The sequence below is a fragment of the Poecile atricapillus genome, chromosome 1 (genome assembly GCF_030490865.1).
Source record: "Poecile atricapillus isolate bPoeAtr1 chromosome 1, bPoeAtr1.hap1, whole genome shotgun sequence".
NCBI lineage: Eukaryota > Metazoa > Chordata > Aves > Passeriformes > Paridae > Poecile > Poecile atricapillus.
Genome location: NC_081249.1, coordinates 2,719,626 through 2,737,058, shown reverse-complemented (window position 1 = coordinate 2,737,058; position 17,433 = coordinate 2,719,626). Strand labels below are relative to the sequence as shown.

Here is a 17,433-nt window from a genome sequence, read left to right as displayed (position 1 = left end):
CACCCTCCTGTAAAGAGGAGTTGACTGATATGGTTATTTTAGTTTAGAAAATCTGTTTTAGTAAATTCCCTGGTGCGTGCAAGACCTCGGTTTAATAATAAAAATAATAACAACAGAATGTTTTCCCAATCTAAAATTCTGAACTTTTTAGTCAAAGCTTGTCACGATTAAGTCCAAGTTCCACTATAACAGAAAGTGAAGAACCTCCAGCAACTTTACAGCTCTAAATTAACTTTATGCCAACATAAGCGGGAGCTTGTGTTGAAACAGGGACTGGTTTTGCCTGTTCTGCTTTAAATTCCCTTGCATAGTGAGGCTTTGATTCAGTTTCCTCATTTCCTCATAAACTTTTCCAGCGTAGGGGAACCTCAAAAATCAAAAAATGCTCATTGTGGAGCAGGCTGCATTCGATGGCAGTGCAGGATTTGAAGCCAAGCACGTTCCTGTCCGTGGAAAGGTTACAAAAACAGCTCAGCTTTGTGCAGACCCCGGGGTCAGCAGTGCATGTGCTGTTGAACTAACCCAGGGGAAAGTGAATTCCAGAGTTGAGAGCTTGCTTCGGAGATTGTTTTCTTTCTTTTGATGTGCCCGATTAAGTGTTTGGATTTCCTGCACGAGGTGAAGTCACACAAAGGAGCAGTGTGAGGTGCCAGGTGAGGAGCACTGCAGATTTGCTCCTCTCTGTGGAGGGCAGGATATGGCAGCAGCACAAGATCGGTGTTTCTGAAGCCTGAGATGAAGAATTACTTAAAATATCTGGCCTTACAACTGAACCTGTAATCTGTTTGTGCCGTGAGTTGTGGAAATATTATCCCATTCCTGGAGATGTTCAAGGTTGGACAATCACAGAATCACAGAATTCTCAGGGCTGGAAGAGCCCTTTAGGATCAATCATCCAGCCCCACCAGCACCACCCCAAACCCTGTCCCCAGGGGCCACATCCAGACTCCTCCTGAACAATCCCAAGGACAGCGACTCCAAACCTCCCTGGGCAGCTCATCCCAAGGCCTGACCGCTCTTCCACAGAAAAAAAACTTTTCCTGAACATCCCCTGGCACAACTTAAATCCATTTCCTCCCCTCCTTTCACTTGAAATGTGAGAGCAGAGCCAATTTGTTCCTTGTTTATCTGCAGAGGCAGCATGCTATTGCTTGACATCCACTTAGGGATAGAACTGTTATTTTAGAATATCTATTGCACTAAATTCCCAAGTGCAGGACAAGACCTTGAGTTCAGAAAAATAAAAAAAGGTTGTGGCTTCCTGCCCTGTTCAGGAAACAGCTGTCAGGTGTCTGTCAATGTAGGTGTTGGCTTCTTTCTTGTAGGCTTGCATTTTGCGTCTTTGTTCTATGTCCTCTTTTCACTCACATGTTGATTGATTATCTGCTGGGATCAGACTGATGCACACCTTTCTATCCCAGAGCTGTGTTGTGATTACGTGCCCTATAAAATTCAGAAAGTATTTGATAACTTTTGTGCATAGATATATTGGAGGAGTAAAGGGTAACTTGCTGTCTGGTGTGAGTTCTGAAGGAGCAATTTGTGTTTGCAGCACACATGGCACATGTTAATCCAACAGTTTTATTCCCTGCCAGGCTGTTCTTCACTCTGGTCCAGTCAGCGTTCAGCCCTTTCTCATTTGGTGAATCCAATACCCAGCTGAAATTAAATGCACCCATTTGTGGCTTTGGTGGCTTCAGGAATGGGAGCTGGGGACAGGTGTCTTCTCTTGGTTCTGTGTGGGATACAAAAGGGAATGCTGTGCCTTTAGGACCCCATCAATCCGGGAATAAGGTAAGGTAGCAATGTAAAGTCATTCCTGAGGAAGATGAGATCCTTCCCTGTTGTCCATCAGGATAGTTTGAGATTTGGAGAAGATTTATCCTGGGCTCCATCACAGCTGGTGGGAGCAGCAGGTGAGGGGGGAACTCTGTCCCTGTGCCCTGCTCAGGTGAGACCCCACCTAAAGAGAGACCAACCCCAACTCTGGATCCCAGCCCAGGGAGCAGCTGGAGCCGCTGGAGAGAGCCCAGAGGAGGCTCCAGGATGAGCAGAGGGATGGAGCAGCTCTGCTGGCAGGAAAGGCTGGCACAGCTGCCATTGTTCAGCCTGGCCAGGAGAAGCTTTGGGCTGAGCTCAGGGTGGCCTTGCAGGGCCTGAAGGAGCCCCAGGAAAGCTGGAGAGAGACAATTGCCAAGGGCTGCAGGAATTGCCAGGAGCCAGGGAATGGCTTCAGACTGACAGAAAGTAGGGTTAGATGGGATGTTAAGGAGAAATTCTTTAAGTGAGGGTGCTGAGGCATTGGAAAATGTTTCCCAGAGCAGCTGTGGCTGTCCCTGGATCCCTGGCAGTGCCCAAGGCCAGGTTGGACACTGGGGCTGGGAACACCCTGGAATAGTAGAAGGTGTCCTGCCCATGGCAGGGGGTGGAGCTGAGTGATCTTTAAGTCCCGTTTAACCAAAACCATTCTGCGATTCCTAGAAAAGCCGAGTCGTGGCGCCGGGGACGAGAAGACTGCGCCTGCTCCTCCTCTTCTTCCTCCTCCAGAACACGTCTACAACTAACTCGCTGCAAAGAGACAACGCCCCGAACGACTTTTAACGATTTTGAGCGCTCTTTATTCCCTCTTATACTTTCATCCACCGCAGAACTGCGCATTGCCCGCAGCGCCGCGTCCCGACCCCGCCGCCTTCCCCTCACACTGACGGGGGGGGGGGGGGGGAGCGACGGTGCAAAAGGGGCGGGGCTCCGCGCGCGCCGGGCCCCGCCAGCCAATCAACGCTGAGAACGCGCCCGCCCTCACTGACGCCCGGCGCTGCGATTGGTCGGGGCGGGCGGGGTGGGCGGGGCCGCGCGCCCGCCATGCTGATCACGCTGTGCTACCTGTACCTGTGGGCGCGCTGGGGGCCGCGCTCGGCCGCGCTCGTCCGCAGCACCGTGAGGAGACTGCACCGCTCCCGCTGCTCCTTCACCTTCTGCGCCCGGCAGCCGCAGCCCGAGGAGCGCGTCTGCCTCCGCATCGGCGGAAAGGTGTTCTACACCGGCGAGGCGCAGGTAGAACCGCGGGGATGCGGCTGTTGCCGCGGGAACGGGGGATGCGCATCCCGGCCCCGCGGAGCAGCGGGGATGGGGTTCGATTTTGGGGATTGGTGGCGGGCAGGGATTTGGGATTGGGAAAAAGAAGGCGCGGAGGGAATTCCCAGGCGCTGTCACAGCCAGGGGGGAGCAGGAGGCGACACCCGAGCGGTCGCTTTAGTGGGAAATTTTAGTTCGGGTGTGGTTCCCTGTCCTCGCTGCTTGCTGGAGCTTGTTGGGATAGGAAATGGGCTGAGGGATGCTCTGGGTGCTGCAAATTCATATTTATATATATGCTTGTATATGTATTAAGTGCAGCTTTGCAAAGACGATGATTATAGGAAAGCTTGGCTGGGAGAGCTTGGTAGAATTTCATAGAATCGCAGAATGGTTTGGGTTGGAAGGGACCTTAAAGATGATCCTGTTCCAGCTCCCTGCCATGTCCAGCCTGGCCTTGGCCACTTCCAGCAGCCACAGCTTGTCTGGGTTTCCTGTGCCAGGGCCTCCCCACCCTCACAGCTTTTCTTCCTAATATCCCATCTAAACCTGCTCACTTTCAGTTTAAGGACATTCCCCCTTATCCTGCCACTCCACGTCCCTGGGAAAAGCCTCTTTCCATTTCAGCAACATACTTTGAGCACAAAAGGCTTCAGTCTAAAAATATGCGCTGTGTTTTTGCATTCAAGATTGGTGGCAGGAGTTTAAAATGTTGCTGGATCTGCCCTGGAATGTGAACTGGGCCTTTGGTTACTGAGGGCTGTGCTCTCCTCCCCAGACAAAATGTTGTTTTAAGTGAGGAAAATGTGGTGAAAAATGAAAATGGCAATTTTTTAACAAATGAGCAGGGGTGGGGGAGGCTGTGGCAGCCCATGACAGTGGAAAAATCCTGTGCCTGAACCAGTTCCACTTGGCACTGCTGGAAGCAAAACTGAAAGTGAGCTTGCTTGACTTTCAGGATTAGGAGTGGAACTCCCCTGGCACTGCCCCCAGCTAGTCTGGCTTATTTAAATGAATGTTGGATTTCTCTAGATTTGTCACTAAATGTCAGTATTGGTCTGGGTAAGGCTTTTCTTGTTCTCTGCTTTTTGCTGATGTTGATGTGTGTGTGGTTGGGAATTATTTCAGTTGTTCCAGGCATGGCTGGGAAGGGATTTATGGAGCGTGTCAGTGGCTAAGTGCTCTTCAGGAAGCAGAGAAGCTTTTCATAAGTTCAGTGGGTAAAGAGAACATTTGCAGTGAGGGAAAGCAAGATTAGAAATGCTTATGGAGTTGGTTCTATTTAAAACTTTTTTTTGCTATTTAATGAACAGATTATTTCACACTCAAGAGCAATGGTGGCAATCTCAGAATCTTTCACAGCCAAGTTAAATGCTTAATTCACATTCCAATAAAGCTCTCAAAAACAAAACAAAGCTGTGTTTAGAGGAGTTCTGCCTCTGGATTATTGTTCTGTGAAGAGGATTTCAGCTGATTTCTGCTCTTTGCTCCACTACTGCTAGTTTCTAAAACAGCTTCTCCTCAGTCCTTGCACAGCCAGCACATTTTTTTCTGTCTGCAGTGCTATTCATGCAGACTGATTTTATAATCTGCTCGGTTTATTGGGAGCTGGGAAGCCCTCTAGGGAGCTGCAGCTTGACATGAAGTTTGGCATAGACTCAGGGCTGTTATTCAATATGTTTTTGTCTCTTTAAAATACGTGGTGACAGCGTTCGAGAATCCCTGGGGCAGGTCCTGTTGTGCTGCACCTCGGTATGAGGGCTCTGGCTCTGCATTGCTGGGGAGCTCTTTACATCACCTGTGAAGAGATAAAATGTTAATTAAGATTATTTTTTTTAGCTTCTAGGCAGCCAGCAGAGCTCCTTTGCTCTCTCAGTAGCTTGGACTGTGATCAGTAGCTTGCTTAAGACACTAGCAAGTCATAAATCATAACCTGTAAAGGCTTTTTTTTTTTTGTTTGTTTGATCTTTAGCCAAATCGGATGTTTAAGGTGCTTTAAAGCTTCCTGAGCTCAGTTCACTTTCCTGTGGGAGAAATCAGTATTTGTTTGTGCAGCTTCTGTGCTCACCAAGGGTGGTTGGATCAGTGAACTGCCCCCCAGAGCCTCAGCATTCTGTGGTTTCATTTAAGGTGTGCAGTGATCAACACATTTAGTGTTAGAATTCAGTGCCAGAGGGGAATTCTCCCCTGCTTCTACATGGAATTACTGAAGGCATGTGCTCGTAGTATGGCAGAAGCAAAACAGTTATTTCTAATGTTTGCCATTTTTTCAGTGTGTCAGACAAATGAAGTTCAATGCAAAATCTACAGAAAAATTAAAAATTGATGTAATAGTTTACTCAGAAGCTGTGAGGTGTCTCAAACGTGTTTGCTGGTTTGCTGATTGCAGGTTTTGAGCTTTATTTGTTCCTCAGTGAGGGCAAGAGAGAGAATCTCTTCTAATTTAATGAGGAAAACTTTTGTCCAGTGCTCTGCTGAGTGGTGGGTAGAACAACTTATGGAAGAATTGATTCTGAATGAATTATTTCTTTATATTTTATATAAAATCGTAGTGGATGAAGAATTTTGATGCAGATGCCTGAGGATTCAATATTCAGTGTGGATGGGAGAGGAGGATCAGGTGAATGAGGGATGCTGCCAGTGGCAAATGTCCCACAAGAGTCACAGTGCCAGCAGCTCAGGGGGTTTGTATTCCAGTCTCTCTTCCTGTAAAGCTGAAAGCTGGGGTTTGAGTTGGCTTAAAAACGTGGTTTTCCACTTTCAGTTTTACTTTTAGTGTTCCTTTGTAATGGCTCAGAACTGTGTCCCTTTTTTTGTCTCATGTGGAATGTGAATAATCATCACCCTTCCTGTAATGCTGGAGGGTCAGATTTGAATTTAAGCTGGGCATAATTTAAAAAGGAATTCTTAAATTAGCTGCTTCCTCTTCAGGCTTACTTTCTTTTCCCATTTCTTTCAGTTCCTTGATGACTTGAACAGGTGGAGTGTGCTTCTCGTTTCTCCCTTTATTCATCCTGAGAAGTTGCTGCCAGCAGAACACATCGCTTTTGTGACAGAAAGCATTTCTGCTCAGACAGAGAACTTGCAGAAAGGACCTGACTCTTCAAAGGAGGTGAGAATCTCTCTTTGTTTCTTGCTCAGAAGAGGTTACAGATGGGCTGTGATGTTATTTGGAGTAAAAAGTAAAAATGCTTTATTCACATCACTGTTCATAATTAAGCTCTTTTTGTGTGTTTTGAACAGACCCAGAGGCATTTTGTTGAGACTTTTCAGTAGCGTTTTTCCCTGGCTGTGGGTGGGAATTGCCCCCCTGCTCTGGAACCAGACTGGGAGAAGTTGGGATTGTTCAGCCTGGAGAAGGGAAAGCTGCAGGGAGAGCTCAGAGTCCCTTCCAGGGCCTAAAGGGGCTCCAGGAGAGCAACTCTGGACAAGGGCTGGAGTGACAGGAGAAGGGAATGGCTGCCAGTGGCAGAGGGCAGGGCTGGATCTTGGGATCTTGGGCAGGAATTGTTCCCTGGCAGGGTGGGCAGGGGCTGGGATGGAATTGCCAGAGCAGCTGGGGCTGCCCCTGGATCCCTGGCAGTGCCCAAGGCCAGGCTGGACATTGGGGCTGGGAGCAGCTGGGACAGTGGCCTTTGTGGAAAATCCTTCTGCTTTTTTTAAGCCCCGTTCAGGCACTGGAAGGCTGTGAGAGAGGAGAGATGGATCTCACTGCCTCCAGGGAAGGGAGAAAAGGGCAGATGTGAGTGTCAGGATGTGTCTGTGAAGTCTGTAATAAAACATCTGGGCTGCCTGCTGGGATTCCAGAGCTCTTCCATGAATCAGGCTGCTCTGCCCTATGCTGGGATCACCCCTGGGGCCATGGACACTGTCCTGAGTGTCCCTAAAGGGCCATCTGTCACCCTTGTTTCCTGGAATCGGGTTTCAGACTCCTCCTTGGAGTTCCAGGAGATCCCACCCCCAGGTGCTCATGGCCTGTCTGCTTCCCTGCATGAGGATCCCGTGTCTTCCAGGTCCCTTTTTCCAGGAGATGATCCCTGCTGGAGTGAACATGGGGAGCAGAGGGGTTGGGAAACAGATTTATCTGAGGGCAGGTTGGGAATGGGCTCAGCTCTGGGTTTGGGGCTGCAATCAGACTTTGAGTGCCTTCACCCCCTGCCAGTTCCAGGACAGAACATGGATTTGGAGCCTCTTAGTCAGGAATGATATCCAGAAGTGCTGCTTCAGGGGAAGTCCTTGGCTTCATGGAGCTCCAAGGCACCCGGAGCTTGGTGGGACCTTTCCTGCTCAAATCCTCTGGTCCTGATCCCACTGGGCACACATTTCCTTGGAGAAAACCTGCATTAGCTGGTTTGGGAATGATTTTATTGCCTTTGATAGGTGAATCCATCCAGGTGGACTCTGCTTCTGGAGATAAATGAGCTGTGCCCTCCCTCTTCCTCAGAGTGCACCTGGGCAGTGCTGGGCCAGCTCAGATGGAAGATTTTTATTTCATTTTTACTTCTTGTAGCAGAAAGATCCACAATAACATCTGCATTGAAGCTCTAATTATCTGTTCTTCTGGGGTTAATTGTTTTTTTTTTCAATCTTCTTGGGTTTGCTTTTGTTTTCTTCAGGATGGAAAATTTTGCATTCTCATGTGGACATTAATAATGAATTTGATTTAGAAAGCTCAAAAGTGATAGTCCAGGCAAAAAAATCAAACCTAAAGAGGAAAAGGACTGCTGGTTTATTTTGTTTATTGTTCTTCTGTGTGAACCCCTTAAAATACTCTTAATTTTGGTACCTCTGGCTGTCACCACAGCAGGAGCTGTGGGAACACATTACTCTTGGGGGAAGTTCTGGCCTGAAAAGCCATTTTTTGTAGGACTGTCAGTGATCTGTGACTGGTGAAAATGAGGGGACTCAGAAAACAGGAGTGTGAATAATGTCTCATCTCTTGCTAAGAGCTGGCCTTTCATCCTTTATTCTGACAGAATTTTGATTTCAAATTGTAACAGGAAAGCTGGAAAATACTCCCTGAAGATTTTTACTTGCTCTGGAGCCAGTGGATTGTTGCTTGAGCAGGATTTCAGGGTCATAGGTTTTGGCAAGAGCTTTACTTTGTGAGCTACTTCTGTGGGCTCACTTTATTTGCACTATGCAGCAATAACTACATTTTGCATCTGAGATTTTACTTGGTGCCACGAAAGAAAGATCAAGAGCATCAACAAATCTTCCTCACAGTTTCCAGGAGTGGCCCACCAACACACACCTGCTTGTTCTTTGGATGAGAAAGGATATTTAAATATTCTGGCAGTCACATTGAACCTGGGACGTGCTCTGGTGCCACAGAGCTGGAGTTTCAAAGTGCCAAAGCCCCAAGCACTGATCCCCTTTTCCTTTTGGAAAGGGAATTTTTTCACTAACGGTTAGCAGAAGTCACGGATCAGAAGATCCCAGCCAGGTTTCTTGTTAGATGTCCCAAAGGCCATAAATATAAATAAGGATTGAGACCCCACCTGCAGAGAGACCACCCCCAACCCTGGGGCCCAGCCCAGGGAGCAGCTGGAGCTGCTGGAGAGAGCCCAGAGGAGGCTCCAGGATGAGCAGAGGGATGGAGCAGCTCTGCTGGCAGGAAAGGCTGGCACAGCTGCCATTGTTCAGCCTGGCCAGGAGAAGCTTTGGGCTGAGCTCAGGGTGGCCTTGCAGGGCCTGAAGGAGCCCCAGGAAAGCTGGAGAGAGACAATTGCCAAGGGCTGCAGGAATTGCCAGGAGCCAGGGAATGGCTGCCAGTGGCAGAGGGCAGGGCTGGATCTTGGGATCTTGGGCAGGAATTGTTCCCTGGCAGGGTGGGCAGGGGCTGGGATGGAATTGCCAGAGCAGCTGGGGCTGCCCCTGGATCCCTGGCAGTGCCCAAGGCCAGGCTGGACATTGGGAGCTCCTGGGACAGTGGGAGGTGTCCCTGCCATGGCAGGGCTGGGATGGGATGAGTTTTAAGGTTCCTTCAACCCATTCTGTGACTGAATGGCCTCATTTGGGTTGTGCTGATCAGAATCTGTCGTTGGTAATGGCTTAGAAAGGAGACAGAACCATCAGGGTTGTTTGCCCTTTCTTCTTGTTCCTTTGGGAAATACCACAAAATCAAACGTTGGAGATGGATTCTCTTGGATTTTGTATAAACCATTTAATTAAGTAAAAAGGTAAATTTAGCTGGTGGACTAATTATGAACAAGTAGAATAACTGACAGCTCACCCTCACTTTGTTCATTCACAATAAGTTTTTCTTTACTTCAGTCAGTGTTTTACATCTGGTGTGTGCTGATGAAAAGCTGAACCTCCTGGAAGTGGTTTCCAAGTGCTGCAGCTGCTCTGTGGGAATTGCACTTTGACTCCCAGTTTTTGGAATATGGGAAAAGCTGATTTTTTATTTTTTTTTTAGGTCATGAAGGCAGGTGCTGCTTCCTTGTCTGTAAATATTTCTTCACAGGAGAACAACTGATTTGTGTATCCAGTTGTGTCTCCTCCTTGTGCAATGTTTCTTTCCTGGAGAAAGGAATTTTTGATGTAGAGAAACATCTTGAACCCTCAGGATTTAGTTAATGCTTCTGATAATTTTTATTAAACTTTTGTGGTTTACTTTTGTTCTTTTTAATCAGCATTCTTGCTTGCAGTTTGTGCTGAAGGAAACAAATCCAAACAGATTTTTTTTCTTACAGAATGTGACAACGCTCTGCTGCCATTTTGTTGCTTGGAACTTTCAGGGCTTTGATCTTTGGGAATGATTCCTTTGTACTCCCAGTTTTCTTCCAACACTTGGTGTGATTATTGTTCTGTTCCATCAGGGCTCAATCTTTGCTGCCTAAAGCAACCCTCCCTCAGTAAATTCTTTGGGTTGCATTCAATTCTCCTGCAGTTCCTCTTACAAACTCACAATTATTATTGATACTTGGGAATTTTTCCATAACCTTTCCCAACTGAAAGCCATCCATATGCTCTGTTCTAGATTGTGAAGTGGTCAGACTTTTGTTCACCCTTGGCCTATAAACCTGGTGAACCTTTTAAGTTAATTGCTGAAGCCAGTGTAGATAATTTCAGTAGCCTTGGAATAGCCTTCCTGGAAGACAGGCTGCAGATGGATAACGGGATGGTGCCACACAGGATTGTTTGTAAGTATCCTCCTCATCGTTTTTAATAGCACAACATATTTTGTTTACGGTTATTTTAGGATTTTGTGCATAGTTTTTATACCTAGCTGCAAAATTTGCATTTATTTTGGCAGTGTTTTCTTCCTGTTGGGATTTCAGGAAGTTGATCCCTCTGTAGTTCTGCTTTAATTTCATAGGATCGTGGAATGATTTGGGTTGGAAGAAACCTTAAAATAACCCATTCCCACTCCCTGCAGTGGGCTGGAACCTCTTCCACTATCCCAGGGTGCTTCAAACCAGAAGTTAGAAAATATTTTCTTCAAGTTTTGTCTGTTAAATTAACAAATGTATTAAAAAAACACAAAAAAAACCCATCAAACTGGAAGTTCTTAAGCAAACATTCTCTTTTTTTTTTTTTTTTATATTTGAAATTAAAGTGTATTCAAAGCTGAACATGGATTGAGAACAATTTGGGGTGGGATTTTTTTATGGGGTTTGTATTTGCTTTGCTGTTTTTTTTGATGTAGATCACAGTGCACTGGCAGAAATTACGGAATGACAAAATCCACAACTTTTAGCTGAAGTGCCAGAAGACAAGAGTATTCTCCCAAAAGAATCTGATGGGAAATTCAGTCTCTCTTGGTGCTGTTCTGCATAAATATTCCCCCAAGGAAGGATAGAAGCTGAGAGTGTCCTAGTCACTCTCTTTTTAAAATGTTTTCTGCCTCCTTTTGCTTCCAGTGCTGTTTGGAAGCTGCTCCAGAACGGGCTGGGAGAGGCTCTTGATGGAATAACAGAGGTTGGAAGCTGTAAAATTCCCTTGAGATACTAAAAAAAAATAAATCTTTCTTCATGTTTCTGCTCCAAAGGGGGGGATGTAGTTTCATAAGGAAAGGGGTTGAAGTTGGATCTGATGTGTTGCAACAAAATGTTGTTAATCAAGTTCCTCCCTGAATTAAAAGTATAATAAATTCATTTGGTTTTGTGTGAGTGGAGGATTCAGTAAAATTGTTCAAATTTTGCCTTGAAGTGTTTTCCTGGTTCAGCAGCTGAAGAAGCACTCCCTTGTGAAGAGTATTTTTTCTCTCCTCTTTGCTCTGCACTTTTCATATTGGCAATAATCATCTTTGCTCTTCTCACTTGTATTTGCTACAAATTATCTTTGCATTTCTATCTTTTTCAGGGGGAAAGGGGAATTTTTTAACAGTTCTTCTTATTTTCTTGTTTTCCCTTGGATTCTTAGCTCCCAAATCTTGCTGTGGGTGGGTCTCTCTCCCTTTCTGCAGACTGAAATCAGTTCAAATATCTTTTTCCTCCCTTTTCTTGTGCCAAGCCTTTATCTGCAGCCTTCAGCAGTGCAAGGGATTTGGTTCAATATCTATCTTACCCAATACCATCACTTTATTAGCTTATTTCAGAAGAGTTGATTTCAAAACAGCAGCAAGTGACTTTAAACCCTGCCCTCCTGAGAAGAGCAGTATTTTTCCAGAGGTGTTTTCTTCATTTTGTCTTTAGATTTATCTTACAGGTGCAAAGCTTTGTTGTTCTGGGGGGGAAATAGGATTTGTTGTGTCAAAGAAGTGAAATTCTTGCTGTGATAGAGCATTTGTACTGAAATTGAGTTCTGCTGTTAATGATATTTATCATAACCCTTTCAATCTCATTATTCCAACCCCCTTTTTTTTTGTTTTATTTACCTTTTCCAGCTGTCCATTTAGAGGAATCTGCTCTGAAGCAGTTGGCACAGGAGGCACCGTTGGTGAAAGAGAAAAGCACAGACATGGATGCAGTAACTCCTGCTGGGAAATCAGGATTAGGACGAGGTGAGGAAGAGAAATCCAAGCTGGAAGAAGAAAGGGAGCATGAGGAGACAGGAGTTGGGGAACATCACCACTTGCACCTTTCCAGCTGCCACGAGTGTCTGCAGCTTGAAAACAGCACCATTGAATCCGTGAAATTCGCCTCTGCAGAAAACATTCCCGAGCTTCCCGATGATTGCAGCAGCAGAACGGAGGAGAAGGAGGATGAACAGCTGGAAAAAGGAATGAAAAGAATAAACCTCACTGGGAAACCCCCGAATATATTGATTTACCTGGGCTCTGAGGCTGCCAAAGAGAGGTTTGAGCAGGTGAAGTCAGTCCTCAGGGAATGCATCGATGCTGAGAGCTACACCATCTACCAGCTGCAGCAGGAGCGAGTGCTCAGGGATCCCTGGATTGACAACTCCCTGCTGCTGGTCATTGCCACAGAGAAGCCCATTCCTGAGGGCAGCCACAAGCAATTTATGAAATTTCTGTCCAAAGGGGGGAAGATTCTTGGGCTTTCTTCGTCCTTCACCTTCGGGGGCGTGCAGATAAAGCACAAAAACAAACTGAGGAAGGCTGTGCATGAGCTGGTGGTCTCTAAAAAGGACAGCACTGAAGTGAAGCTGAACCTCCTGGTCAGTGGCTGTGTTTTTGAGGAAGGGATGAAAGGAGATGGCAGCAGAGTGAAGGTGTTGAGTCGATTAAATAATGCTGATAAAGACATGGTTATTGTGCATCTGCCTCATGGGAGCAGTGGAGGAGAAGCCATCCTTTCCCAGGTACAGGGAGCAGGGGAGGATTCATTTCCTCATTGCTGCATGGTGTGCAGTCCTAAAAAATTGTTCCCATTGCATGTTCTTGGGGATTCCTGTTGAAGGGAGGTGTGGAATCATGGAATGGTTTGGGTTGGGAGGGAATTAAAGCTCATCCAGTGTCACCCCCTGCCATGGCAGGGACACCTCCCACTGTCCCAGGAGCTCCCAATGTCCAGCCTGGCCTTGGGCACTGCCAGGGATCCAGGGGCAGCCCCAGCTGCTCTGGCAATTCCATCCCAGCCCCTGCCCACCCTGCCAGGGATAAATGGATGTCCTGGATGTACAGGGTGGGTTTCACTTGGTGTTAAAGAATGGGAATGTCACTGCTGTGGAAATGATTCCTGCTTTTCACCATGGAGCCGGGCATGTGTGGATCAGGCAAGATCACAGAGGGTGGTAAAACAAGGAACAGTTTTGTGCAGGAATTTTACTCATCAATCCATGGAAATACCTCCAATATCTGGGTGCCAGAGGATGGTGCCAAACTTCCCTGTGGTGCCCAGTGACATCACAAGGAGCACTGGCCATAAAATAAACCCCATCAAGTTCCACCTCCACATGAGGAGGAATTTCCTTCCATGGAGGGGCACTTCACTCAGGGAAGTGATGGAGTGTCCCTTTCTGGAGACATTCCAAACCCACCTGGACACTTTCCTGTGTCCCCTGCTTCAGGTGACCCTGCCTGAGCAGGGGGTTGGGGTGGATCATCTCCAGAGGTCCCTTCCAACCCCAGTTTTTCTGGGATTTTGTCATATTCCAGAGCAGAGCTCTCCCTTTCTGCCTGCTGGAAGTGGTACAGGAGTACAGCTTGAGCAGATCTTGGGAGTTGGGAAGTAAACTCCACAAAATCCTTACAAAAATAGGAATTTTGGCAAAGCAAGAAGTGCAGAATAAACCTTGCTGGAAACTTTGTTTCCTGAGTCCTTATTCAGGCTTTAAAGCTTTAAATGTTAAACATTCTGCTCCTACCAAATAGAGAATCTGGGGGGTGGAATTGGTTGTAGTCTAGGATGAGCCAAAATCATTCATTCCACTTAAAAATAATATCCCAGGAAATAGGGGCCTCTCCAGTATTATGATGTTTTGATCTCTGGTTAAAAAAACACCAAAACAGCCCAAAAAAACCCTCAAAAAATTAAACAGAGAAGTTCAAGTGTTCATAATATTTTTTTTCTCTTAATTTTACCTTCTGGATAATGGGTGAGGAAGCTTCCATGGGAAGGTAAATGATGGTCACTGATTATTGAAATGATTTAAATATTCCCAGTAAAAGTTTTGAGTGATGGAAAGGCTGGTAAGAGGTACCATGAAGTTTAGAAAATAAATCTGCCAAATACATTGAGAAAAACAGAGCAAGATTTAATTTCCAAGATGAAGTTAAGGAATATAAAAGATGAACAAACTTTATGAAAGGTTTGATTTTTACCAATATTTTAGGTAGGGAACTTTCTCAGGAGCCCAGGGCACTGAAATTTAACTGCTCAGGGATCAGATGTCAAGACTCTCGCAGCAGTTATGGAGCTCAGAAATATTCAGGGGGTTTCTTAGAAGTGTTTTTGTCTTTTATCAACTGAAATCTGTTGGATTTTTGGGATCTCTGTTTGACATTGTAGGGTATTTATTGCTTTTTTTTGTAGGCAGCTCTGCCACCCATGTGCTGCTGCCAGAAAATGGATTCGATTCTGTCCCTGCAAGTTCTGCTTTGTTGCACCCTTCAAATTGATCCTCCTGCTGTTGTAAAACTTAATACTCCAGAGGTTTTCCCCAGGAAAAAAAGAAGGGCATCAGAGCACAGCTTCAAAAATCAGATTAAAAGGATTAGTGTGACATTTTACAATTCTAAATGACTTCCAGTCTGGATTTGAAAAGCTCTTATTGTTTCCAGGGGACAGGCAGTGACATCAGCCATGAAATATTCTGGTAGATTTGTTTCCCTTTTTTCTGTACTCCTCTGGTGGGTGGGTGTGTCCTGCCTTCTTTTTAATGAATTTTATACAATCATGGAATGGTTTAGGTTGGAAGAGATCTTAAAATTATCCCAGCCCAGCCATGGCAGGGACACCTCCCACTGTCCCAGGTGCTCTCAATGTCCAGCCTGGCCTTGGGCAGCCACACTCATTCATTTCCCTGAATTTCAATATATAAAAATATATATAAACCACAAAGGACATCGTTACATTTTGTACAATGGAAGAAATGAACAAAAATGAGGGCTTTATTTAATAGCAATAAATGAATGTGCAAAGAGTACAAGGGCTTTGAAATATCTTGTAACACAAAAGGAAAAGCAGAAAAGAAATGAGCCAAAAAAGAGGTCTGGGAAGGATTTTTTTTTTCCTCTTGCATTTAATTTCAACTTTTAAGCATCTGCTTCAGCTGTGAGGAGTGATTTTCTAGCAGGTGAGAAAGGAACTTTTTTAGACAGAAGGGTTTCTTTATCTGCACTGATTTCCACTAAATTCACGTGACTTGCTGGAGTTCTCCCTGTCTTGTATAACTTCTAAAAAGCTCTTTCAATTTTAATATAATTTTAATGGAATTTCAATTTTAATGGAATTTCGATTTTAGTGTCATTTTAATTGTAATTGAATTCTGCTCGTGTACAAGCCACAATATGACTTGTGAAGCAGAAGGTTAAATTTAAGTTGGTAAATACAAGTTTGGTCAACTCCTCCAGAAAAAGTTTACTAAAAAGTGAAATTTTGGGTAGGCTTCAGAGGAAATCGTGGTGTATTGACAGTTATTGATCCCTGAACTGGAAACTGATTCTATTTTTTAATAAATTTATTTCTGTTTAAATATATTTTATTTAAAATATATATTAAATATTTTAAAAATTTATTTAAATTTATTTAAAATTTATTTAAATTTATTTAAAATTTATTTATTTATTTATTTAATAGGTTAAAAATATTTTACTTATTTAATATCCTTGTCCTGTCAGGCCCATTTGGAGCTGGACAGCAATTCCCTGGATGTGCAAACTGAAGAGGATTTTAATTTGCTCAAGTTGAGCAATTCCAAGAGATGTGAAGTTCTCAAGGAGATCCTGACGTGCCTTGGGCTGAGCTGTGAGAGGAGTGAAATTCCCGTTTTAACACCCATTTATCTGCTCTCTCCAGACGAGGTAAGCTGGGATTTCCCCTGCCAGGGAAATTCAGTGTTCTCTTAAACCCTGCAGTGTTTGTTTGCAGAGTTTTCAACAGATGTTCCAGGTAAACAGAAAGTTTAATTTTTAATCCATTGCTGTTTTGTTCCCTGCTAGAATGAGTTCTGGATTTCACCACAGGGAATTTGTGCAGGGTTCATTTTACTGTATTTCTATATTTGCTGTATTTCTGTTAAGAACTTTATAATGCCTTGTTAAGGCTGTAGTGAACTAGAACTGCTTTGGAAAAGAGGATTTGTTTTTCTTTTAAATCAGGATAAAAAATTCTGCATTGCAAGAGGAATTCCTCTTTTTTTTTCTCCTCAAAAGAGGAAATGGAAATTGTGAAGAGTGAATAGGGAAGGGTCTAGGATTGCTCAGGGAAAACCTCGATTCCTGAGGGTGTTGTAACATTTCCTGGGAATATTTGTAATTGAAATGTCAGCTCTCAATGAGACACTGCTCTGAAGAATTGTGAGTAATATATAAAACTGTGATTTTTCACTTGTTTTTCTTTAAAACATCAGAATCATGGGTGGATTGATTCTCTGTTTGTGTGGCAGTGTGGAAATAAATAAAACCCATTTAACCTTTCTGACTTTCATTAAATGTGCTCTAGACACAAGACTTATTTATTGAACTCTTCCTATTTTTGTTCTCCCCTTTCACTATTTATTTTTTTTCATGATTGGTTCTATCCAATGCCTTTGGACTTTTCAAAAGTGTCATAAATTCAAATTCAGCTAATTTCTATCCAAACTTGCCATCTAGTGGCATATACCAGGGTTGCAGATCATCAGGTAAAGATATTTTAACTGTGTATTCTTTAGGTAAAGTTTATACTACAATTAGTTTTTAAAATTTTACTCTTAAATTCTATTAATAAATTATTTTATTCCTAAACTTTATGAATAATTTTACAGTGTTTTCACGTGATTTTAATTGTTTTATTCACATATTTTAATGGTAGTTCTGCTGTGTTTAGTCACTGTTTTAATGTCTTTCCCTCTGGCCATGATATAATTCCAGACTGTAAAAGGAAATTGCAACTTGTGTGTAACAACTGCAGTTCCTAACGAGGACAGAGCACATTATTATTTATTATTTATAATATTAACACATATTATTTATTTATAGAATAAATAATGAGTGTGTTAGAGCTTAGCTTTCTCACAAATCATTTCTTTTTCTCCATCCATCCTGTTCTCCATAGGTCTCCTTGCTTTCCCAGAGAGCCAGGAGATAGAAAAAATATGAATTATTTGAGGAAACCTTTAATTGTGTTGCCAGCAAGTGATTTTGAGATGATTTTCTTAGACTTCCTTGTAATAAAAATGCCAGAATGAGTCAATGAATGGTCAAACAAGCTCAAGGTCCTGTTAAGAGACCCAAAAATAATGAAAAATACTTTTACTATTCCTAAGACTTGGCAGCTCAGGAATGATTCTTCACCCCCAAACTGGAGT

At 44.1% G+C, this 17,433-nt stretch overlaps 1 protein-coding gene across 1 annotated transcript in view; it reads left to right on the top strand.

Annotated features, from left to right (window-relative positions):
• Nucleotides 1-2,862: 2,862 nt before the first annotated feature.
• HLCS (holocarboxylase synthetase) overlaps nucleotides 2,863-17,433 on the top strand; it is a 113,605-nt gene continuing 99,034 nt past the window's right edge. The window contains exons 1-5 of the mRNA XM_058859783.1: nucleotides 2,863-3,054; nucleotides 6,032-6,184; nucleotides 10,058-10,220; nucleotides 11,906-12,783; nucleotides 15,764-15,946. Of these exons, the coding sequence (XP_058715766.1) occupies nucleotides 2,863-3,054; nucleotides 6,032-6,184; nucleotides 10,058-10,220; nucleotides 11,906-12,783; nucleotides 15,764-15,946 (1,569 nt within the window). The remainder of the gene's footprint in view (nucleotides 3,055-6,031; nucleotides 6,185-10,057; nucleotides 10,221-11,905; nucleotides 12,784-15,763; nucleotides 15,947-17,433) is intronic.